General features: G+C 31.2%; 1 protein-coding gene and 1 long non-coding RNA gene across 2 annotated transcripts in view; one reads left to right on the top strand and one right to left on the bottom strand.

Annotated features, from left to right (window-relative positions):
• The window catches only part of LOC129906832 (uncharacterized), a 179,884-nt gene that overhangs the window by 136,179 nt on the left and 17,198 nt on the right, over positions 1–26,507 (bottom strand). The gene's annotated exons all lie outside the window — the stretch shown is intronic.
• Positions 11,872–26,507, top strand: part of LOC129906830 (uncharacterized) — a 34,699-nt gene continuing 20,063 nt past the window's right edge. The window contains exon 1 of the mRNA XM_055982769.1: positions 11,872–12,195. Coding sequence (XP_055838744.1) covers positions 12,133–12,195 — 63 coding nt within the window. The 5' untranslated portion in view covers positions 11,872–12,132. The remainder of the gene's footprint in view (positions 12,196–26,507) is intronic.

Genomic DNA, 26,507 nt, shown 5'->3' with positions numbered 1-26,507 from the left:
ATTTCTATAGGGTTAAAAAAAAAGTATAATTCAAAACACAAATATGAACGAAAACATGAGAACTCCCAAATTAGATAAGGAACTGCATTTTGAGTTTAACAAAACAACGAATAAATAAAAATAAAAAAACAACAACTAAAATCTGACGCACATTTTGGTGTTTTCGTGTGTCGTGTGATGTTTGAGTCAATGAACTCCTACAAAACCAGGAAGGGAAAGTCAGAGGACATTTGTAGCTTGTAGGCGATATGGTGCGCAGCGCTGCGCATAATGAAATGGTAATTTCAATGCGTGTATCGCTGTGTGTTCAAAAAAATATAAATATATTTCCCTTTAAATGTCAGCCCCTAAAAACGATTAACAGGATAAGAGTCGTCATGTAGGTCACGTTGAATTCGTCAAAAATAACATCCGGCACACGCCCGTCGTCGTCGTCGTAGTCAGTATTTGTGAAATGTTTCAAATGACGATGACGGTTTGTTTTAGGGTAAGTCATGAATGCAGCAGTCTGCCTATATGGGTTTCATTCTCTGTAGACAAACAAGGAAACAAGGATACCATATACTTATAAAATATTTTACTACCCTTCAACAATGTCGTCGTCTACCACCGGCATTGTCCTAAGCTGGCCACCCGCTTAAATTCCTTTTAAAAAAAAAATCTATTTTCGGCATTCAAATTAAATATTTATGAATTTGGAAAAGGATGCAATATGAGCTTGTGAATGCATTCGCTATAGAGTTTTCTGAAATTTGATACCAAAAGAAGGACACTTTTGAAGAAGGTGGTGGTCTTTACTTGGATATGTTTGTTCATCTGGTATATAGTTTTTAAAATTATTGGAAAGGGTCAGTTCGTTAGTTCCGACAATTATTTGTTTTAAATATGTACATATATATATTCATTCCGTTTGCAAGGTGCTAGGAGGGCACGGGCCATGAAGCCCGGCTTATTAATGTCGGTACTAAATGTAAATTTTATCCTGGCATATTATTGTTACAATGGTAGTTTCCTTCTTAATTTTGTTCAAACAGCTGTTAGGGAAGGGGTAGACGGAAAGTGTTGAAATTTGAGATTTAAGAATACAAAATTTAGATATTTATGTAAGGCATCTGTTTCTAGACAGACTTTTGCACACACGTTCAACGATTTCAATCCTTTTACCAAGAATTTATGATATTAACCCATATCAGAAATCAGAGTTCACAATATTTTAAGAATCCATTATTCCTTTGGGAGGTGGAAAAGTAGGTACTACTTGTACTTTACTATACCGATTTTCAATGGAACGCACTTTCAACGAAATCTATGCAATTCTCATTTTCTCTCAGGTAGAAGAACATTAGTTGTTCTAGCAGTAAGTATACTAGATCATGTACTCATGAAGAGTTTACCAATCCCAAAGAAATGGGCCGATTGTTGTATAATAGTCGCGTTCTTTTGGAGGTAGTAGACTTCTCATGAGTAGAAATCTAGTACAACAACTACACCTTCATTTCTACAGGAGCTGAAGATCATGTATTGATTACTAAGCATCTACTCATGAGTAACCTACTATCTCCAAAGGAACGCAGCTATAATGTATATATAAACATCATAAGAACTCTGAAGAACAATGAACGAACAATCAGTCAGACACAAGTCAGAAACGACGTGTTCTGACTGCTTAAAATTCTGCAGGATGGAAAATGAAGATGTAAGTATATTAGTGTGGGTCAAAAAAATCGAATTTATTTTTTTTGGTTTGGTACTCCGAAAAATCGATTGCTAGACACCTCTAGAATATACACACCAAATATGAGCTCTTTATATTAATGGGAAGGTCCTCCGCTTTTAAATTTTCCATTTTTGCATCAAGCTTCTACAAAAAAAAAATTATTTTTTGCAAATTTCTTTGCTTATTCTTGTAGGAAATTGAACGCTCTACAAAAAAAACCTCATACTCTTTTTTCGTTTATCTAACTGTTTAATAGATATTTGAGGTCCAAAAATCGAGAAAATCTTTAAAAATTCGTTTTTTGTTCTTAATTTTGTAACAAATTGCGCAAGACTTATTCTTGAAGGAAACAGATTGGTCCACAAAAAAGGTTTTAATAATTTTTTTCAATAATCTAACCATTCTAAAGATATTCGATGTCAAAGTTAAAAAAAAATATGAAAACATTTTTTACTTTTCAAAAATTTTCTAATTCATTGAAAATTAAATATTTCAAATTAACAAGATGTTTTCTTGTAGGGGCTTAAACGTTCTATAAAAAGTTTCTTGGCAGCAAATTAATTGCTTTAACCGTTAAGAAGATATTCGTATCCAAACCAATGCCCACTGATTTCAATAGTTTTCTTATGACAAGTATGCATTGCGATTTGAATACGATTATCTTCTAAACGGTTAAAGCAATTAATTTGCTGCCAAGGAACTTTTTATAGAACGTTTAAGCCCCTACAAGAAAATATTGAATTTTTTAATGAACTAGAAAATTTTGAAAAGTAAAAAATGTTTTCATATTTTTTTTAACTTTGACCTCGAATATCTTTAGAATGGTTAGATTATTGAAAAAAATTCTTAAGACCTTTTTTGTGGACCAATCTGTTTCCTACAAGAATAGGTCTTGCGCGTTTGATTATTATAATTTTTCAATTTGCTACAAAATTAAGAACAAAAAACGAATTTTTAAGGATTTTCTCGATTTTTAGAACTCAAATATCTATTAAACGGTTGGATAAACGAAAAAAGAGTTTGAAGCCTTTTTTTGTAGAGCGTTCAATTTCTTACAAGAATAAGCAAAGTAATTTGCAAAAAAGTCGATTTATAAAAAAAATAATTTATTTTTGTAGAAGCTTGATGCAAAAATGGAAAATTTAAAAGCGGAGGACCTTCCCATTAATATAAAGAGCTCATATTTGGTGTGTATATTCTAGAAGTGTCTAGCAATCGATTTTTCGGAGTACCAAATCAAAAAAAAAGAATTTCGATTTTTTTGACCCACCCTAAAGTATATATTTGGAAGCATTTTGATCAGCTTATTCCGCCTTATACCAGCCAGCTCACCGCACTTAACTTAATAATTTCCAGGCGGTACTAAATAGACCTTAGTTTTCTTTCTCAGGTTTCTTCTTCAATATGAGCCAATCATTAAGATATTACAAAATACTGTCGGAAACTTGCGAAAAAAATGGAATCGCTTAGAAAAATCATTAAAACTAATCCGGAAACGGAAACAATCTATTTCAACTTAATACCCAATAACCAACAATTGACTGTAAGACTAATTGGCATTCGATCACTAAATTTCTTATTTTCAAACCATTAATGATCGTAATTAGTGAAAAATGAAATACGTAGACAGATGCCGCTGCAAAGCAGAGGCTACAATTTACACTTCAAAATTTAAACCAATTTCGAGATCCACAATTAAAAAGTAGGTATACCATACCATAATTTTCTTGTTCGGGTAAAATAAGACTGATTGGCATGTGACCCAAAACTACTTGAGAATAAATATCTAACCGTATTTTAAGAGCAACCATTTAGATTTTATCTAAAATTGGTAATCTAGCTTAGATGAATGAAGAACTAAAAGCAATGAAAAATTGCTAAACTATCTTCTTGACAGTGTCACATTTTTGTGGATTCAGAAAATTCTATGAAAAAGGGACACCAAATAAAAATAAAGATAAGGAATTGCAGTTGCAGGAGGAGGCTGTTTATTCTATATTGAGACCTATAACAAATTCAATAATGAGTGCATGTAGGATCCTTTTGAAGAAAATCAATTTTAATCACCTAACACGAACAGCGTTGCCACCTTTGAGATTTTCTTTTATTTATGATGGAGTAAGGATAAACTAATTTTCTACAGGTCAATTTTACAGTTAAAAGATTATTAAAAGTTTAACAAATAGAATTTTTCAATTTTCCAAAACTGTCTTTTGAATAAAACTTTTGTTTTTGCGAAATGTTCAAAATATTCTCATACACGGAGAAAAAAGAGGCCTTGAAATAAGGTGATGTCCACCTGAAATCCCAATCTCTTAAAACAATACGATTTCCGCTTAAAATAAGTGGAATCCTCTTCAATTCTGTTAAATTTAAAGCGAACTTCATTTCATTTTAATGTCAAATTGTATCTTTAAAAACCGACAAGAAATTCAAGTGTGACTTTCAGCTAATGGTAAAGCACTTGCCTAGTGACTCAACAGTTTTAGGTACGATCCTCAGTGGCTGTCAGTTTTTTTTATTAATTAAAATGTTTCCATATAAAAATAAGATGATTTTCCGCTTTAATTAAGTGGATTCCTATTAAATTTGCGCATTCAAGAAATTAAAAAGATTTAAGACGAAACAGGGATAACATCTATCAATTTCGAAAGTGATTAGCCAGTTTATATGTAAAGTAACCAGTGTCAACAAAAATTGGCTGAGTTTTAGGCTGGGTTGATCGAGATTTAGGCCGTGTGTGAATTGCGTAAATAGTTAAATTCGTGTACAATATTTGACAGTATTGAGGTCAATAAAAAACTTTCAGCTGTTAAAAATTTATTGGGCTCCGGGACCTGGTTAAAATTGAGTTAAATTTTTTTGCAGATGGTTTTGTTTTGTTTTCTTTTTTTTATTAAAAAGGAGTATCATGGCAGAAAAAAGGCAGACAAAATTTGAAACAATAAATTCTTTTTTTGAAATTATTTTGTTCACCTCAATAGTGTCAAAAATTTAACACGGATTTAACTATTTAACGCAATTCACACACGGCCTTAAAAGTTTTGGTTGAAATTCACAGGTTTCGGTTGAAATTATCCAGGTGGAGCTATATTAAAAATATAATATTCAATTTTAGCTCTGAGAAAATTGTCAGGAGTCAGGACATCAACAACAGGAGAGTAGTTACGAAAAAAAAGGAAACCTCATCTTCGATGAAATGATCCCTTTTAGAGAATTGAACTGGCTGGGCGAGCTAATGTAAAACATAAAGACTATAGCCATTATCTCAAATTATAGATAAATATTATTTTAAGTTGAGAAATCACGATTTCCGATATCATCGAAATCTCATTTCTCCAAAAATTTAAATAATTTTAAAAAGTGATTAGGTTCAAATTGGACTACAAATCACAGCAAAGTGGCAACGCTAATAAGGATGCATAGCCATTGGACTGCGCCATGCCGAAGATTCTTGTCCATATGCGTACAGCTGCTGGGCGTTTTCTTTCAAGTTTATAATTTCTTTTACTATTTTTTCAATCTTTTTGTCCTGCGCTACCTAATAACTATGCGCATAGTGATGATAAGAATAAGAAATTTAATTATAGGTTCTTAAGGATACGCACTTGACGATGAATTACTTTTCTTCGAAATCGATTATCATTTTCTAAATTGATGAATATAGGAAAAACTATATATATTTATTTTTCCAATTGAAAAAGGATACACCTTGCAAGATTGTTTATCTATAAAGAACATGCCCAGGCAGCTGTACGTACGAGTATGATGATTCCTGAATTCTATTTACACTTATCATTGAAATTCAAATTTTCATTTCTATAATCCGTTCCTAAATTGCATATATGACAGATGTAGTCGTTTTCTTCCCCTATATAGTCTATAGGTACCTAGGATCCTAAGCCAAAAATATTCGATTTCCTGTTTGCTTCAAAACAAACGGTGTGTGGTAATCGAATGCTTTGCCTAAGCTCCTTAAAAGGATTCACTTTCACTCGTCCATGATGGCCGCATGGAAAATAGTTTTTTTTTTCATATTGTTGTTGTCGTTATATTGTTTGATTGTTGAATAGGTGAGGATTAAACATTTGCTTATACAAAAATGTAAAAATGTGTCCGATAAGCATTATGCGCCGCAGCTACCTATATCGAAACATATTTTCTATAGCTGATGTATACAATCATAAAGTCCTGTTTGAAAGGATGTTTATTTAGGATTAGGCAGTATTCTTATTCCAATTTTGTTTCATTTCCTTTGAGACGGTTGAGTATTCCAAATTGATTGACAAATTTTTGCATTCGATCGTGAGTGCAACAATAGAATTTTTGTTACCTCCTTGTTGTTGCTGGCTGATTGCGATCAGAAATAGTTTTGTTTATTTTAAATCAACTGTACACATTCAGGGAAAAGAATGTGATTTTGTTTCATTTGTGAACAAAGTAGTAAAGGCACACCTACCTGGCAAAGCCATAGTTTTGGAACTGATTGTGTTTTCCTTAAAGACAGACCCTCGATAATTCATTTATCGTTAAATAAACTTCCTGAAATATGTGAAAAATTGAAAATCAAAAAAATACCACGTTCCGCACGTTTTTGTAATTAAGGTGAAATTTGTATAATGCTTTGTTATATATCGACATGGGTGTGTTTGTCAATTGGCTTTGCCACCGCCAACGTTTCAGCAATTAATAACTGAGTGAATGTTGTAAGAATTTCTTAAAATCCTATGTGTTTAGCTATTAAAATAGTTTAGTATTTTGAGTGCAGACAGTAATTAAATAAGAACAAATTAAATAGGACTGGGTTGGAATAGTTACTTTATCATTAAGTTGTTAAGAAAATTAACATTCTTACTTAACACTCTCCGGATCGATCCCTTTCCTGAAATTCATTTCCGTCCTTTACGATCCCTAAGGTGATGTTGTCTCCATTAGCGAAGACCTAGATCGCTCTGGCATCGTTACTCTATTAGATTTATGAAATTTAGTAATGTTAGTACAAAGTCAGAAAAAACAGTTCATGAACTTTTATGGTCGATATATCGTCACAGAATTTTACTGGCCCAAAAACCCTTAAATTTTCCTTAGAAGTGGGAAATTGATGGTAATGATTTTTGAAAAAATACTGTTTTTATTTTGTTTATTTTTTTTTCTGCAGCAATTGTAGTTTTTTTTTTTTGCGTAAACCCCAATTTTGTAGCTCAACACTTATTGAAATATTCAAGGTTTTGTAAATGCAAGTTAGCTCAAAATTTAGCTTTCAAAATACGAAAAAAATTTCCAAATTCTAAAAACTTGTTTGCTGATTTTAAAGTAACCTATACCGAATTTGTAGAAAACAAATCGGTGTTTAAAATCAAGGTTTTAACGTTTCATCTGTTTCTGCAAAGCAGAATTTTTTGAGTTTCGCATTTTTTATGAGGAAAGTAGGTATATCGTAATACAATCAAAATTATTAGTCCCATCCCGATTGCAATTAAGTTCAGGTGGAACTTATGTATCTAGTAATTAAGCTCACTCGGAGTTAAATAATGCAACCAAGCCGCAAACAAAACGCGTCCCAGACGCTTAGACGCTTCCAAGATGCAACTAAGATGCGTCCAAGAGGCGACCGAGACAAGTCCAAAACACCACCGAGGCGCGTCCAAAACACGTACAAGACGCGACAAAAACGCAGGCACAACCAGACGCGATCAAGATGCGTCCCAGAAGCATCGAAGACGCGCCCAAGACGCATCCAAGACGCGACCAAGACGTATCCAAGACTCGACTCAGACGCAACCGAGACCACTTCTTAAAATATTCAAGGTTTGGCAAATAAAAGTTAGCTCAAAAGTAAGCTCTCAAAAACAGAAAAACGCAGAAAAACGGGGTTCACCCCGTTCAACCTAAGCACATGAAAATCGATAACAAATAATTTAACGTCCCTTACTCAGGCCGACACTGGCGGAATGAAAAAAAAATAAAATAAACCTTGAATATTTTAAGAAGTGGTCTCGGTTGCGTCTTAGTCGAGACTTTTGCAATTTTTCGGAGGTTACCGCAGCATGCTTTTTTTTTACTCTTCCGGTTACCATAGGACAGCTGAAAGCAGTGCCGGTTTGAGCACTCCCGGCGCCCCTGGACAAGATTGCTCGTGGCGCCTCTCAAAAAAAAATTCATTTAAAAAAATTTTTTTTTTTAAATTACGATAAAAAAGCAATGGCAGATTATGTCTTACCTCTCTTATACTTGATAATGCAATTACGTAATAAAGTGCAGTTAATTAAAGTACATCAGCTTAACTTAAAAAAAAAATTAAATTTTCATGTTAGGTACTTAGGTTCAGTTAACAAGTTTAACTTTATCTCTGACTTTTTTGTTTTAACACATTTTAAGAGTAGATCCTGTAGGTGCAGTTGGTTTCATTACCGACTTCCAAAAAGGAGGAGTTATTCAATTCGTCTGTATTTTTTTTTTTTTTAACAATATTTGTTCAAAAACTTTTTCAACTACATTAACGTCGTTTTCGATTGGAATCACTCAATGATTCACTCATTCTGAAATCCAGTAAAAAAGTTTGAATCGCTTCCACACAATTCTCAAATTTAATATCTTTATTGGTGAAAAATCAAATATTTTTTTTTTGTTTTTTCACTAGGAGAATTTTTTAATTATTCAATGTCATTTTCGATTGGCTTTCATCCGGATAGCCGGAATCATTTAAAGAAATTGAGGCGCCTTGTTCTTCAAAGATGAACAAAGATTTTGAACACCATTGTCCTTCCGGAAGCCAAACAAATCAACCCAAAATTGGAGGTGCCTTCATTGTTCAAAAAGTTAAGGACAAAACATAACAGCGCCTTTGATAAAGTAAAATAGAAAAAAAAATTAGGGCGCCTTTGTGAAAGTAAAAATAAAATCGATTGGAAAGATTTTGTTATTTATATAGACTGCCCCCCCTATATAGGGGCTGCCCCCCCCCTAAAACCGGCTCTGGCTGAAAGATCATTCTTCAAGCCAAAAAATTAAAAAAAAAAACATCTCAGGACTTTCTACGGGGATCGGGTCAAAATTCTGGTTTCAAAATTCTGCTTTTCAAAATTCTGCCTTTTTAGCGAAAATTCTGTTTTTCAAAATTCTGCTTTTCAAAATTCTGCCAGCATTATATTTGAACAAAAAAAATTCTGCCAATTCTGTTTTTTTTTTTATAGCATATGCACTGGCTAAAGAAAAATACACCTCATTAATGTAATTCAACATTGGTATTTTCCTAATTTTTTTTATTTAAGTGTCGCAAATATTTTTTGAATTCCATATACTGACTTTCTTTCAAATAAAATATGTAAACTAATGTAATGATGTTGTTTGATACAAAATATTCCTTTTCTTATTCAAATTTTTGAACATTCATCTTTATTTGATAAATTATTAATAAATTTTTAATTATTTTCGGAAATGTTTTATATTAAACCTTTTCTTAAAATTTTCAAATTTATTCATTCATAAAACAAAAATTACCTGATACGCATTTAAAAAATGACAAATTTTAAAAAAGATGATTTTACAGAATTCTGCAATAATTAAAAAAAGGGTTTGGAAAATGTTAAAAAGCGAGCGCTTTTTAACATTTTCCAAACCCTTTTTTAATTTTTTGCAGAATTTTGAAAAGCAGAATTATGAAAAGCAGAATTTTGAAAGCAGAATTTTGTAAGGCAGAATTTTGAAAGCAGAATTTTGATAAAAGAATTTTGACCCTGGCAGAATTTTGACCCCAACCCCTTTCTACGGGATAGGGAAGGTTATCGGATTTATCGATAAAATCAGAAAACCTTGATCATGTTCAGCTATGGAAGATTTAATCAACAAATTTTCCTAAAGACAAGGAAAGTTCTTCTTTGATAAATGTTGGTGCAATCATACTTATTGGCAAAAGTGGTTTAGTTATAAAAAAGCTTGTTAGGGTGTATCCAAGTCTATAGGAGATGGAGGGACCCCCAAAAAAAATTTGGATACAGGGCCATCAAAGGGCTAGCTATTCCACAGCATTTAAGTGTAATATACAAGTAATCGAAAAATTGAAAATCAATTTCTGAACCCCATTTTAGCTCCCATACAAATAATCTTAGAAAATAAGCTGAGCTAAAACGTATCCCATACAAATTACACTGGTCTACAAAATTTAATTTTTTTTTTTTTTATTTTGCCGAGACTATGATATACTTTTCTATAAGTTTTTGATGTGCTGAACTCGAATCTGAAGTCATAAATATCCTATCAGCTCCCGTTTTGGAAATATTACCGTTAGAAAATGCAAAACAAACATTTTTTTACCACTTTTGATGTTATGCCTTAATTTAAAAAATTTTTTTTAAATATAAATCATAATGGTTTCTATAAGAAATATTTTCCTTCTTTCAAGACCTGCTTAAATCTTTGCAATATCTTTTTTACTGCCGGAGATATCTTAAAATGAAGGAAGTGTGTTATTATCAAGAAGGAGATGAAAACGTGATATCTGTTTGATACATTACAATAAGCCAAAAAACTGACGATATCTCGAACAATAAAAAAGATATCGAAAAGATTTAAAAAGATCTTGAAAGAAGGAATATTGTTCTTATAGAAACCGTTATAATTTGTATTAAACAAAAAAAATGTCTTCACATAAAAGCATAACCTCAAAAGTAGTTTTTTTACATCTTCTAACGGTAGTATTTCAAAAACGGGAGCTGATAGGATATTTCTGACTTCAGATTCGAATTCCGCACATCGAAAACCTATAGAAAAATATATCGTAGTCTCGGCACCAAAAACCTTGTCGACCTGTGTTATCGATAACTTATATGGGAATTTTATCTCGGCTAAAATTTAGCTCAATCTGCGTACCAGGCCTAACCAAAAATAATAGAATTGCTTATATTGCTAAGGGCCAATTTTTTAAAATAGTCAGATAAACCTCAGTTAGAGTTTATTCCTAGGAATAAAAGTTTTTTTATATTGACATTTATTCTTCTGATAGTCTAACTGAGGATTGAAAAATCAGGGCTAAATCATGGAAAAACCTGTAGAAACATAAATCTGATAAGAATTATTTTTATTATTCTTAATCCATTTGCTGTTTATAAATCTCTTATTTGATTTGAAACTACATTCCTATGATAAACAATTTAAACAAGTGTTTGTAAAGTTTTATTTTTTTTTTACATTTTGACATTAATGAAATCAATAATGAATAAAACATTAATTTTATTTGATTTATAACTCAAGTGGAATGCAATGTCAAGAACAAGATTTAAATTATAAAACTTCGTGGGTGTTGTATTGAAATACTAACAACTAGCCTGTTTTTCTTGTATATAGAAACAAAAACTGTTAGATAATTTATTATTAATATTCAATTTTTTTTACAACTATCAATAAAATCTATAATTTTAAACGTATTATAGAGGAACACACCCTCTCATTAAACAATAACAAAACACGAGTTCATAATATCTGTTGAATGATAAAGTATTTACCTTGTAAAAGTTATTCGTTAAAACAAAATCGTGTCTAGCATCTGAGAACAAAGAATGATGCATTCACTTTATGTCGGTTATAACAAAGCGGAAAGATACAAACAAATCTATCTTGTAATAAATAAATCGATGAGTAATACTATCATACTTAATCCGTAAAGCATTCTAGCGTCAAAAGAGATTTATGTTTTATAATAGTCATCAAATGAAATCGGTTTAGGCGCCTTTCATATCCAATAATAATCTAGATACTGCAAGAATTTAATCTCATTTAAGAACCAACTTGAACAATTAGTGGATTAAAGGTTAAGAAATTATAGACTTCTATGATCTTTTAAACTTTTAATTCTTTAAGTAAGACATTCCTCTTAAATTAGATTTTTTTCGATTTCCTTCTTAGGATTGTGGAATGCATTATTTAAATACTAATCTGTTGGTATATTGTGCCCATGATCATCCCAGTGCGTTATGTTCCAATACCTCTAAAAGTAATTATTGTCAATTTTACAAAAAAGTTTTTTTCAATGCGATTACCTATACGATTATTGTCATTGTTGTTTGTCTAAAATGTCTGTATGTTCAAAAAAAAGGTTCGCTAACATCCGATTGAAATTTTTTGGTTTCCGGGAAATTCAAATAATAGAAAACTACAACAACATTGTACGCAATTTCCGCTTGGCATGCAACATGTGCTCGCATGTGCTGTTCACGTTTGTTTATAATTTAATTACTGTGAATCAGTGTAGCCTTAAAATTAGATACTTTTGCTATTTGACCTTGAAATGTGTTGTAATAATGGTTAAGTTGTGTTTTGATTTGTGCATTTGTGATTTTCAGTAATTTTGCCGTGATCATTATTTTTTTGGTTGTGTATATTTTTTTCCCAGTTAGTTCAGTAGATTCAGAATTGGTCACATGAAATATGAATTTGGACAATCTTCCAGGTACATCTCGGCATGGTCATTGAGGAATTTAAAGGTAAATAGTTTACTCTGTGAACTGATCTGATTTATCATCTCACGATAGTGGGTTACTCTAGCAGTGTTTTATTGGTAACTCAGTAGGTACTTACCTCAGAAAACAACAGAAAATGATTGCTAAGACTAAACTAAAATAACATTTTTGACCTATCAACAATAAAAGATTACACTGGTTTACAAGGATTTTGTTGCCGAAACAAAAATATACTTTTCTGAAGGTTTTTGGTGTGCTGAACTCGAATCCGAAGTCAGAAACAACAAATCAGCTCCCGTTTTTGAGATACTACCGTTAGAAAATGCAAAAATCCGTTTTTTTTTAGTTCTTCGGACCTTATTCTTTTGTATAAGGAAAATTGTTAGAGCATATTTAGTAACGGTTTCTAGTAAACTATTTTCCATCTTTCAATACCTGTTTACATCTTTTCAATATCGTTTGTATTGCCCGAGATATCTTAAAATGAAGTAAGTGGGTTTGGCTTCATATGTCATAAAGGAGATAATGACGTTATAAAATTTATAAAATATGCCAAACAACTGAGGATATATAAAAAAGATATCGAAAAGATTTAAGCAGATTTAAAAAGGTGGAAAATAGTTCTTATAAAAAACCGTTACTAAATATGCTCAAACAATTTTTCTTATATAAAAGAATAAGGCCCGAAATTCTGCATTTTGTAACGGTAATATTTCAAAAACGGGAGCTGATTAATTTTTTTTTTGACTTCCGATTCGAGTTCAGCACACCGAAAACCTTCAGAAAATTATATTTTTGTTTCGGCAAACAAAAAAAAGTTTAATTTTGTTAAACAGTGTTATTGATAATAAATAAAAGTAATCCGTTGTTGTTGTTTACAGCATAAAATATTTACTCAGTAAAATACTGAGTACCAATAAAACATGGCTTCTGTTGGAAAAATTGCAGTAAAGATAATGAAGCATTAAAAGATTGAGCTCTTTCCTCCTCTGTCAAATAAGCGTCTCCAGCAAACTTGGTTCCTAGGTAGCTCTTCCCGACTAAGCATATCTAAATAGTTGAGTTCATTCTCCACTTGAGCACGGAGAGCACTTTTAAGATAAGAAACAAGAATCTAAAGTGTCTATAAAAATATCATGGTTAAAAGGGTGTTTTTTTTAGTGAAAACAAAAATGATGGGTCACCCTAATGAAATTTGGTAAAAACATTGATTTTGTTATAGAAAGCAAGAATAAAGAGTTTTTATAAAAAAAATTTTGGTGAAAGGGTGTTTTTTTCGAAGAGACAGTAAAATCTGCATTTGGTCCCAAAAAGGCAATGATTCATTTTATTTATGGTTTTGATGACAAATTAAATATTTATAGATAAGTTCTTACACGTTTCACGCGAATCATTGGCTTTTTGGGACGAAATGCAGATTTTACTGTCTCTTCGAAAAAAACACCCTTTCACCAAATTTTTTTTAATAAAACCCTTTATTCTTGTTTTCTATCCCAAAATCAATTTTTTTACCAAATTTCATTAGGGTAACCCATCATTTTTGTTTTCACTCAAAAAAACACCCTGTTAACCATGATATTTTTTTTGATAGACACTTTAGATTCTTGTTTCTTATCTTTAAAGTAACATAATTGCTGAATTTCAAAAGGGTACCACTAATATTACTCTAGTATTACACATTTTTTCAAATATACCCTTATTTTCTTTACTTCAAAAAAAAACATCCTTTCACATAAAAAAAATGTATAGACTTACATTATTCGTAATTTCCATTGGAAAGAGAACATATTTAATGAATTTCGTAAGGGTACCATTTATACCATTGATTTTATCGGACTTATCGCGGATTTTTCCCTATTTCCCAAAAAAACACCCTTTAACCTAAAATATTTGTATAGACGTTTTGGGTTCTTGGTTTCTGTTATAAATGAAACATTTTTACAAAATTTCATTGGTGTAACAATTTTTTCCTAGTTTTTGTGGTACTAATTCCGAATTTCATCATTTCTTAAAAAAACATCCTTTCACATAAGATAATTTTGTACACTTTTTAGATTCTTAATTCTTATACCAACCAAAACATTTACACCAAGTTTTAAAAATTAATAAAACTTAAGTCAGCAGTTATGATACCTTCCTCACACACAACTTAACGTATCAAAAAAACACCCTTTCACCAAAAATAATTTTAAGAACTTTATGAATCCTTTGACCCTGCTTTATCTAAAACCTTCATCCCGAATTTCATCAGTGTAGCATGTTTTTCCTATGGGTTTTGGGTTATATTTTACCTGTTGAAGTCAAAAAACAAGCACCCTTGTTTTCAATCGGCTATAACTTTTTTTAGAGCAATCGTATTGATTTTTTTTTATGTCATTAGAATCAGCATCAAAAATACCTTGAAAACATGTGTCATATGACAAACAACTTTTTTCAGTATATTTTTGACCTTCACCCCCTCCCTCTTGTGCGCGAAAAAACACCCTTCCACCCAACTTTTTTTTATAGACTTTTTTTGTACTTGGTTCTTATTCCAAAAGCAAACTTTTTGCCAAGTTTCATGAGTGTAACATTTTTTTTTTTTATTTCTTGATTTTATGTACCTACTATTTTACCTGTACTAAAAGGCTAACGACAGTATTTAAATTTGTATTTTTAGTCGGTTTTTAAGATGAAAATTTTTGAAATGAAATGATAAGGTGGACCTTAACTCAAATAGAACTCAGGCGGATTCCACTTATTTTAAGCAGGGATCCTATTGTTTTAAGGTAAGCATTATCTTATTTTTAGGCGCCCTTTTTTTCTCCGTGTTTGATATCTAGAAAAATTAAGAAATACTAAGGTTATGTTGAAATGGCTGCCAGTAAAACAACTGACATCTCAGACCACTAATTGTACCGTTGTGTAACTTGTAACTTCTAAGTATTTTTCCAAGTACTTAGGTATACTGGAAAGAGCTGGACATGAGCATAGAAGATGCTGGATTGTTTCTTCTTTTTCGTCAAAGCAACTTCAGCGAGTCAAACTCTTAGAATTTTTTGGATACCACTTAGGCCACCTCTTTTTTGTTGTCTCTATACCTGCTTTTTGTTGGACAAGAAAAAGAAAATAACCAAGTGATTTTAATTTGATTTCTTACAGAATCTTAAAAAGCACCAACTCATTTCGAAATTCAATTATCAAGATTCTGAAAATGGTGCAGTGCATTAACGTCCACGCAACTAATCCCAGTGGGTGTTAATTCCTTCTTAATTTAGAACTAACAGTCGCAGATAAAGACCCGAAAAGGGAATTAAAATTCTGAGAATCCGCGAAACGGTTCTGGGATAAACGAGGATTTCTATTATTTTGAATGCAAACTCACATTGGGCGCCATTTCTAAAGCTTCTGAAACTGCTTACTATGTAGTTAAGAGAACTTAACAGACCTCTTTATACAAAGTGTTTCAATAAATTGGATGGAAAACGATTAAAGCTATCATTTCAAAGGTGCCTGAAATTACGTAAACGTAGTTAGGTAAACTATAAAGGTGTACTTAAACCGGTTGTTTCAGTTCAATCATTTGGATATAAAACGGGAAGAACTTTCATTTCATAGGTTAACTCACATTGGGCGCCATTTTTTAAACTTAAAAAAAAGTCTTAAACTTATTACTCATGGTTTTTGATACAAAATTCTTACGATTAATTAGGCTGCAATTTTGATATCGCTCATCTCAAATCTTAATACCCACTATGGCCATATTACCCGCACCTATTTATTTCAACTAGAACTAGACTTACTTAATAAGATGCAACATTTCCCCGTGAAAGCATTTGCATGTGAATTGTCATCGTTTATCAGGTCTCTTTTATTTTCAGCATATTCCTCAAAAAGCAATCATTTTTTCCCTATAGCTTTTGACCATGGTCCACTGTACAATCAAACCTCTTCTTAAAACCAACTCCAACCAAAACAAGTTCATGTTCGATTCAATCAAATGTTCGAACTAAAAACAAAAACAATTCCAACTGTTCGTATGCGAGTGAGTGCCATTGCCAACCATCAGTTTAGTTACACATTACTCCTAAACAAATTCACGTGGAACGTTTCTCACATTCTGGATACAAACGGCAAATCGTCAACACGTACCACGGAATTTGTATCTCTCTGAAATTTTCAATTTTAAAGAAAAAATATATTCAACCATTTGTGTCCCTCGGTGACGTTTTCTGAACCATACGTTTTTTTATCGGTCGAAAATTCCCGGTATTATAAAGTATCTATAGAAAAAGCTATCTTTTAAGAGTGATCACATCCATAAGATACCTATCTATCTGTTTATTTAAAATTCAAAGAATTTGTGTGAACAAGAGAAAAATAAGAAAAATTATGATTGAAAAATTATTATTCTTTTGAGAATAAAGAAAGTTTATGAAGAAAAAAAATTGTGAATAAAAGATTAAGTGCAAATAAAAAGAAATAGAAAACCTATAGTGAATTTATTTCAATTTTGTATTAAGGGATACACAAGAAAACATCTGCATCAACAAATAATATTTCACACAGCAGCAGCAAAAAAGAGATACATCAATTTCATACACAAAGATACATCGTGAAATCAGAGCACAGATAACCTCTCTATCTCTACACCTACAGTTAACGCCGGAAGTCTGCTGCTGGCTGCAAATTCAAAATAGCAACGACGACGACGACAACAACGCCGCCGCCGCCACTCGCTCGACATCATCACCAACCAACAACAACAACGGTATCAACAACAACAACAAAAACATCGAATAAACTACAACGAATACAGCGCAGCGCGCCAGCCACAAAACGTTCGTTCGCCGGAAGTCCTTCAGAATTTACAAAAATAATTTCTTTTTGTTATTTTTCTGTGTGATTTCTTTCGTTTTTTCGTTCGAGTTTTATAATAAATAGCAGAAACAGCACAAGACTGCAGTAGCAGTTTCTTTTTTTTTCGAAATTTCTTTAAAGAAAAACAACAATTGCCCAACCGGTAAGTAATTGAACTAAATTGTTACCAAATTTTACAAAAATTTTCTTTTTTTTTTGCTGGATAAGTTGCTTACTTTTAATTACTTTAATTATTATTTATGTAAATGAGGAAAGAAGGAAGTTACATTAAAAAAAAAAGAAGATAAAATACACACAGGTTATTTAACAAAGTTTTATTTGTAAGACTTCCACTGTAGTACGCATGTCAGTTGTCTGTCAGACAGAAAGTCATGCATACGCAATTATCGCGGGCAAACAATTTACAGATAGTGCGATACATACGTGAACAATAGGATTTTGGAAGCGAATGAACAGAAGTGGGAGGTGGAATTGGGGTCGGTGAAAATTTATTTATTTTTTTTTTTTTTATTTTACTTAACGAAACGTACTTAGCGTAACTTTCTTTAAGTAGGTAGTTGAAAAGTAGTTGTTTTTGTAATGTTCATTTCTTACTCAGTTATCTGTCATGGTAGGAGGGTTTTATGGAACATTGCTGTTTGACAGGTAGATATTTATAGAAATTGTGATTATTATTGTACATCTTAACTTTCATGGTAGAAGGGGTTTTGAAAAGCTTTGAAATGAAGAAATCAATAAGAAGAAATTGGAAAATAATAGTTCTAATCTATTCAGGGTTTCTATTTTTTTTTTTTTTGTTATTGAACTTGTTGTGTAATGATTTGCATTATTTGTGTTGATAAATATTCAGGTTTTGTTGATAATTTAGTATCGCGTGTTATGTTCATGACATTTGAAACCAGTTTTATTGACAGCTTGAAGATTTAACCTTGATGCAACATCATTTTAATAGATTCTTACATCGTTAGAATGTAATAGAATATTAGAATAGAAGAAGAATTAAGATTAATATTGAATGACAAGTGGAAAATAATCTTAAGTTGCAAGCAATGGATATTTTCCAAATATTTATAAAAGAAATTTCGCATTGGGCGCCATTTTTAGATCTTAAGAGGTATCACAAAATATACTTCAAGAACTATTTAGGTCAGATTTGTAAGGTTTGTCTCAAAATGGCTGTACCATTTGGCGAAAAAATGTGAAATTATATTATTTTTAATGTAAACTCGCATTGGGCGCCATTTCAAAAACACCTTGAAACTGCTAACAACGTAGTTAAGAGAACTGTAAAAATTATGCAGTTTTTCTCAAAATGTTTCAATTTTGGGATGGAAAATGAGAAAACGTATTATTTTAAAAAGCTCAATTTCAAAAAATTCTGAAAATGTCAAATTTTTTTTTAACAAATTACCTAGTTGTCAAAACACTTAAACTATTTAGAGAGAAAGTATCAAATGCTAACATTTCGAATGTAAACTCGCATTGGGCACCATTTATTTGAAATTATAAAACAGTTTTAAAATTAAAATGTATCGAAATGTCAAAAGAAAATCTCGCGTTGGGCGCCATTTCTTAGACTAAAGTAAATATTTGATCTCTTTCTCTAAGAGAAAAGCCACAGTGTCAGTGTTTAAGCTTAACCATTTTCAAAGAAAATCTCACATTGGGTACCATTTTTTCAACTTATAGGTAAGCACAAAAATAACTTGAAGAACTGGATATCGCAAAATACGATTACTGTTTCAAACTTAACGTAAGGATGGAATCATTAAGTTTACAAAGAATTTATGGGAATCAATGCTAATTTTGCTAGTGGTTACATCAATTTTAAACAGAAAGCAATAACGAATATGGTGATAAGTTACTACGCAAGTAATTTTCTGTCATTTTAATTTTTGTCTTTTTCAAGGGTTTTTCCTGACTTTGTATTCGAATTATTATTATGTATTGCTTCACCTTTTTAAAACAAATTTCGAAACTTAATGACGGCAAATAATAATTGTTTCATGTTTGATTAAAATATCCAGTTATGACACACATGCATTTATATCTTATCAGTTAAAGAGCTTAATTCAGTTTAATATTTTTTTTTTCCTAAACAAGTGTATGACTACATACAAACCACAATCAATACAGATAACAAGCTTAAGGTAAATGACTTGAGCATCTTATCATATCTTAGGGCCCATTTTTTTATTTTGAAAGCCCCAAAGTAAACATGCCCTATTTCTTTTTTTTTTTTTTTGTTTTTAATATAAAAAAAAATAAACCATTTATTATTTGGTTTGTGCTATCATAAATATGCTTGGTGAGAATTTTTAGCAGATATATATGTATAAAATGTTATCAAGCTTTTTGTAATACCTACGTTAAACACTTGTATTTCGAAAAATTATCGATTTTATTTTTCCGTTTTATCGAATCAATGATAATGTCAATTGAATATGCGTAATCTTTGTGACACACTCCCTATCCGAATCAGATTGTGTATTACTGGTAATGACAACTTCAGGAAAATGATTCATAAAAGTGGTTTGCTATCATTTAAATCAAAAGTGATATCCGGTAACATGAACATACCTTTTTTTTGTTTTATTAAATTTTGTCCGTGCGCCATTAATATGGGGTTTTTATTTATTTATTTATTTATTTAATATCAGTTTTCCTTTGTATTTTAGTTAGTCATGGTCATAATCGTTGGTTTTGTTTCACCTTTGAAATTTATTTAAGTACCTAGGTTTGTTTGCTTTACCTGCAAAAAAACTAACACAGTAGTTACTAAAATTTCAGATACTTGAACACACCCAATATACCTATTAGATAGCGTTTTTTTTTTATCAAGTATAGTATAATAAAATATCCTTATCTGTCAAAATCAAAAATGACAATCATTACTTTGATGAAAATGACAACTACAAAGTTGAAAGGTTAATAAATGAAGGATTTCTCATGAACTAATTCATAAAATTACTAATTAGAATGTTTATAAAAGTGTTAAATTGATTTATTTTATTTCAAAATAACAAATGTCAGATTCATCAAATGAGGATTATTGACTTTTGATTTTGAGAGAGAGCTAGATTGCGTTTTGATTAAAAGACTTATTTAACTTTTTAAGTCTCTTCACTAATTGCGCTCAAAAAACCTATACCTAAGATATTGGTTTTGCGAAAAGAGATTTTTTTCAAAATGTCAAAGTGAAAAGTGACAGCTTATTATAAGAAATAAATGTCAACAAATATCATTTTCATCAAAGTAAACATTTTGACATTTGTCAGTACTTAAGTGACAAAGTACACAGTACATTGCTATTTCCTAAAAACGCACTTTTTATCTTCTTAAGCTTAATACCTACTTGTAACAAGGAAAATAATGAAAACCTTGTAGCGCCACTATTTTAATCTATACAACAATCAACTATGACAAACAAAAACTGAAACAACTTATCACTATAACCTTAGGTTTTCCTGGCAAAACCTCAAACTTGAAAACCATATCGTGTAGATATAGTTATAAAATTATGCAATTACGTATAAATGGCGGATATCTTTTCGTGTTATAGCGCCTTTTATTTTTTCTTTATTAAGTAGGTAAAACTACTTCTGTTCTTCTATATCAATTTAAGTTGCTGTGTTTACACTTTAAAGTTCATGACTTTTTTTCCACAATGACGAATGTAACTCGGACAAATTAAAATTAAAACTTGTACTATAAACACCACCCAAGAAGTCGTAGTCACACTAACGAAGTGCAAAGTGTTTTCCGGCATAAATTACTAACTAATATGTGTGAGTTCATACAAATTAATGTGTCTATAAGTGCTACTGAGTATACCAACGATGAAGACAGGATTTCACATTTCCTGTGATCTCAACACTAATTTCTTTCTTATATAGATTGTTAGATCTGTTTGTCTACTTACAATTTTAACATAAAATCGTTAATGTCTTTAACAAACATTCAAAAATGCTCGCATAACTCGTATGTCGGTGTTAAATTGATTAACACTCGTTTAAACCCAAAAAAACACACAAACAAAAAAATAAAAAAAACAAAATCTTAAGAGCCCCCAGTTTCAACAATGACGGTGCGATGTACTATATATCTTTTAACCGTGGCAGGAAATGATAATTTAATTAGAAAAGATCAGAGAGAAAAAAAAATGAAAAAATGATCAACAGACAGACAGGATATGCCAAACATATCACTTACTGCTTTTTCATTTTTTAAGGATGAATTAGCGCCTTTTAAAAAAATTATAATTTAGGTATTTTCGGGGCGTTTACACCTAAAAACAACAACAACAATAATATGAATTCCACAACAACAAAAAAAAAGATGGCAAAATTATAGCGACTGTAAATGCCGATTAGATCGGTATAAAAGTGAGACTCTTATTATAGACTGTCTTCCTGTTACACCATGATGAACAACGGCATTTTTTTCATATTATTATTTCTCAAGAGGGGATCTTTTTGCTCTCTTGCGTAGATCCATTTATATGTCCCGCATTCAATGAGAATGATGTTTTTTTTTTCTTACTGGGAAATATAAAATAAAAAAATTTTCAAAACAAAACATAAAAAAAAAAAAACGAAATGAAAAGAAAAGATTCGTATTTCCTTTCCAGAGTGCGAGGAATATCTTTTTGGTGCGGCAACGACCGACCGACCGACAACGACGATACTGACGACAAACGATGACGCGAAAAATCCAAAACGAAATGAATTTTAAAAAGAATCAGTAGAACTCTATACAAAAAAAAAAAAAAAAATATTGCGGAAATGCGTAATTTGGTATTGTGAATGAATACACCACATTCACAAAGAATATAATATTCTTTATTTTTGTCGGCTTGTGAATGGGTTGTAAAATTACCAGCGGATTCAAGAGAATTATTTTTTTTATTATATTATGAGAACAACAGAGAGAACACAAAAAGTGTAAACGTACCTTCACAAAGTTGAAATTATTATTATTATTGTGGGTGGTTGGGAATTTAGATTATGAGGAAGATTATTTTTACTACATAATCTAGTTCACTAGAAATACCTGCATAAGGAAGAATTAAATGATATCTTGAAGAAAAAGAGCTATTAATTGCTATAGAAGCATTATAGCGTGAAGCCTAATTTACGTCATTCATATTCTTTTTGGACCCAAAAGTGTGTCAAAATTATTTATTATATTTAACAAAACTAAATTATGTCATTTCGTCAAAGTTTACAAAGCTTCATTGTTCCATATGAAATTGCAAACTTTAATTTATTTCAAGTCAACTTCTATTTTATCTAAAAAAAAAGTAGACAAACAGAACTGATATTTACAAAAGAAACAGTGCTCACTCCAATTTAATGTGGTTGTGCAGGGAGAAGGATTACACCGACTTTTGAATGCATCAACGCAAGCCAAAAAAAAAAGTAGACAAAATTTACGCTGTTATCTGTCAACACATCTTTTCATTTAACTTGCTTTTCTCCAATCTGTCATTTTCGGCAAATTGTTGAAAGACTATCACAGCACCATCTAGACATTTTTCTATGTCGTTCAATAATTGTAATTTCCAAATTGTTCAATTTCGAACATACTATATTGCATTGAATAACAAATGTCTGTATTTAGTGCATTAATTGGTTCCAATTTATAACAGTTGTAGCATTTATAACAGTTATAATTGATCTAAGTTTTTTCTTGGAATCGATATAAACACGATTGGTTGCCAATAGTACGGTTACCGATGAAGAGCTTAAGTGTTATATACCCATACGAGCTATTAGACCTACTTTCACAAAAAAAAACTTTATATCCTTCAATGAACTTTGTGTGACGATGTTTAAGTATAAATATAACATATTTATCGGGCAATCTACTCCTTTAAAACTCCATATAAAGTTAACTTACATATAAAGACATCTAACGACTCGTATGTACATTGTTGTTTTAAGAACGTTAAAGTAGTAGTTGAAAGTTATTTGTACCCAAAGGTTATGATTTTGTCGTGAGTGTTATGTATTTCTGTATGTTCCCTCATAACTTCTAAACTGTTAATCACAATTAGACAAAAAAGGTATCGCTGGAAGCGTCTTGATCGTCCACTGGATATGGAATGTGTGATGTTACATTAAATTAAACATGGTGTCTTCTGCACAACATAATATCATGATTTAAAGATGTTGAAAATGAGAACATAGCAACAAATGGTACCAAGAAACTATTAATTACTTCAACCTATCGAAGACGGTAAAAACAGTTTTGCTGTTGAAACCTCATAAATCACATAAAGATACAAAAAAAATGTAAACAAAAATAACGTAAACAAACAAGCCTCCCACATCGCTTTGGCGCACTTTTGTTTGTTTATAACGTTTTTTTTCATTATCTTTCATAGTTAGTTTTTTGCGGTTTTGTGTGTTGTTTTTGTTTTTTTTTGATGACCAACGGGGAAACCTTTTACTTCAAGTTAATTAAACTTTGAAAATTATCCTATCCATCAAACACATCCAAGACAGGGATTCTCCTTCTGCATGTAATCTGATGCGAAATCAAATCAACACACACTTCAGAAAATTAAAACAAAAAAATTAAAAACAGGAACCCTAAACCTCAAGGCATGAGGATCTTACATAATAATTCTCTTTAGAATTTTTTTTTTGTTTTGAGTTGAAAGAAAGTAGGGTATACATAAGGATTTTGTTATATTTATCTGTCAGTGACTTTAACGTACTCTATCACGCTACCACCCGTATCGCATGTGCCGATGATGGCCAAATGCAAAAATTGAATCTATACGTCATCTGTTGTAACTTCTGTTGCTGTGTTGTTGAATTGCGTGCGTGTTATTATTTGTGTTGCGTCATCTGCAGAGCAAAACAACACAGGAAGACAACAATTTACACAAAATGCGTGTTATGATCATCGAGGTATCTTTTTTTGTACAAAAAAAAAGGATCCAATGCACAAGAACAAATATATAAAATACCTACCAAAAAAAAAAAAAAGTAAAAACTCATTTCTTGCAAACAAAAGGACTTTTGTATCTTTTTCAACGGAAAAATATCTACAACAAGGAACATCCTTTTTGGAGTGCATTCGACTCTGATAATCGCTCACGTTTTCCATTTTTGTCGGCAAAGGTAAAAAATAAAGTTACTATATCTACCTTTACCTCTATATAAATATCTCTCGCCCGGATAACACAGGAGCAGATGTTTATATGCTCAACCTTTTCACTTAAAATGTGTCTGTCTGTCTGTCTTCGATTTTTTTTTTTTTTTGTATATAATTTGGATGCACATCGATCATTTGAAGGACCACCATCTACATACATTCATACAGAGATATAAACAGAGTATAGGGGCGAACCGTTTAATGAATGCAAGAGCATGGATTTTTTTATATATTTTTTCACCTGGCTTCCAGGAATGCGCTGTCTTTGCTCTGAGTACGACACAATTTAATTTATCTCTTCGTGAGTGTACTTCCTGGGTTTAAAATTAAAGGAATCCACAAAATACACACAATGCCCTCTTGAACAGAGAAGAATGCATCTTTACTTTAGAGATACCCAAAGAAGATATACGAGTACATGAAGAAGAAATAATTAAATTTTTGGCGTGCTGTGCGTAACTTTGGTTAAGAGAAGAATGCATTTTAAAAGATGATCACACCGTTATCTACATCTAAATCCCCTGGAGTATCTAATTGTAATCTATTGCATGTTTGATGTCATGGTTTATCGCATGATTGCTTACAACCTCTTTGTCATGTTTTTCGTTTTTTTCTCAATTCAGCAGAATCTTTCTACCTACCGAAAAAAATATCTTTCTTTATTTCTTCTGAGCTCTTTTTTAACCAACTCCTACAGCATTGCATGGCTAAAACATCTTAAAGATACTTTGATATTAACTATTTCGTGCATTTTACCTCTTTCGGATTATTTCTTTTGCTTTTGTTATCCACACAAGAAACACATAGGTTAAAGTATACTGGGAATAGGTAGGTACCTATATGGTTTTGGAGTTCTTAACAGGGCCGAATTAATGCCAAGTATTGGGGCCTCACTTTGTCTTTTAGAGAAATAATAATATTAATTAAACTGTTATACTGGTATACAACAGGATGTTTAAATACACATTTTTATCGCGATGTTTTTACCTACAATAATAAAAAACATGAGTTATATTGTACTGTTATACTGTTATACAAACGGTCGTACCTCTGCAGAATACCACCTTTCTCAAAATAAAGTGAAAGATAGAGATAGAACTGATTATAACAGTTCAATTGAATATGCAAATGTCACCTGAATACCTTTATGACAATCTACATATAACCTGTTTTACTTCTGAACACTTAAGCTCATATAACTATCATTCCCTTAATTTGACAAATTAATAAAATCCAGCACTGGTTAACGAGGTTTTCTCGCATTCTAGACTTCAACTGTATAACTCTGAAATGTTGCTCTTGGCAGCACACACATATCCTTTTGTGTTATTCTGTGTTCGACATTTTACGTGGTAAATTTTATTGAAAATATTTCGTGGAATGTGGAAGGCATTAATTCTTGTAGTCGGTTTTTATATTATATTTTTCCTTTTGTTATTTTTATTTTTTTTTTTTTTTTTTTTTTTAAGAGATTTTAGTTTTTATAATCTTGTTTTTATAGTGTAGCACAAGATTATATTTATTTTTGTTGTTTATGTGCCAACTAAATTCCCACCAACACTAAAAACAAAAAAAAAATAGTTTTAATGTTTATTACTCTTGGAATATTCTTTTATTATTTTTAGTAAATTTATTATACTGAATTTACATGCTACAGGAAAGCACCCAAGTCAAGGTTGTTGTGAAAAATATATGTACAAGAAAGTACCTAAAACAATAGGTGTGTATTGCTTTTATTATGTTGATTCTAAGAAACTTTAGTTGTTTTAGTGAAAATCTCTGACATTCCATTTGACAGTTCAAAAACTGTGAGCAAGTCTGCGACAGAGTATATCTTTCTAACTGCTTGAACTCTAATAGACAAGATTAAATGTTTCATCGCCAAACACACCCATACTAATAGTGCCTTTAAGCCAAATATTTCTTTCCCAAACGTCAAAGCCAAACTCTCTACATTTATGAATCTGACATTTACTCATTTCTTTGAAATCAACAAATCAATCAAACACGTTTTCTTAAGAGGATGTTTAACTTGGCCTTACTTATCCGACTCATTTTGACAGTTTTGTGAGTCCAAAGATTTTAAATGTTTTTAAAATATTCTGTCTCTTTTGGCGATATCTTTTTCAACATGAAGTGCAAGTGAGAAAGCAACATAGAAATGTCAAAATGAGACGGCGGAGTGAGGCCAATGTCAAATTCTACTTCGAAGAAGTTAAATTCTACTTCGAAGAGGTGGAAAATAACAACAATGCGAGAATATCTGCAAACAAGAAAGAGAAATGACAAAGATAAATCATAAATGCTTT

This window comes from Episyrphus balteatus, chromosome 1, assembly GCF_945859705.1.
Source record: "Episyrphus balteatus chromosome 1, idEpiBalt1.1, whole genome shotgun sequence".
Classification (NCBI taxonomy): domain Eukaryota; kingdom Metazoa; phylum Arthropoda; class Insecta; order Diptera; family Syrphidae; genus Episyrphus; species Episyrphus balteatus.
This window is presented reverse-complemented; position numbering and strand designations above follow the sequence as displayed.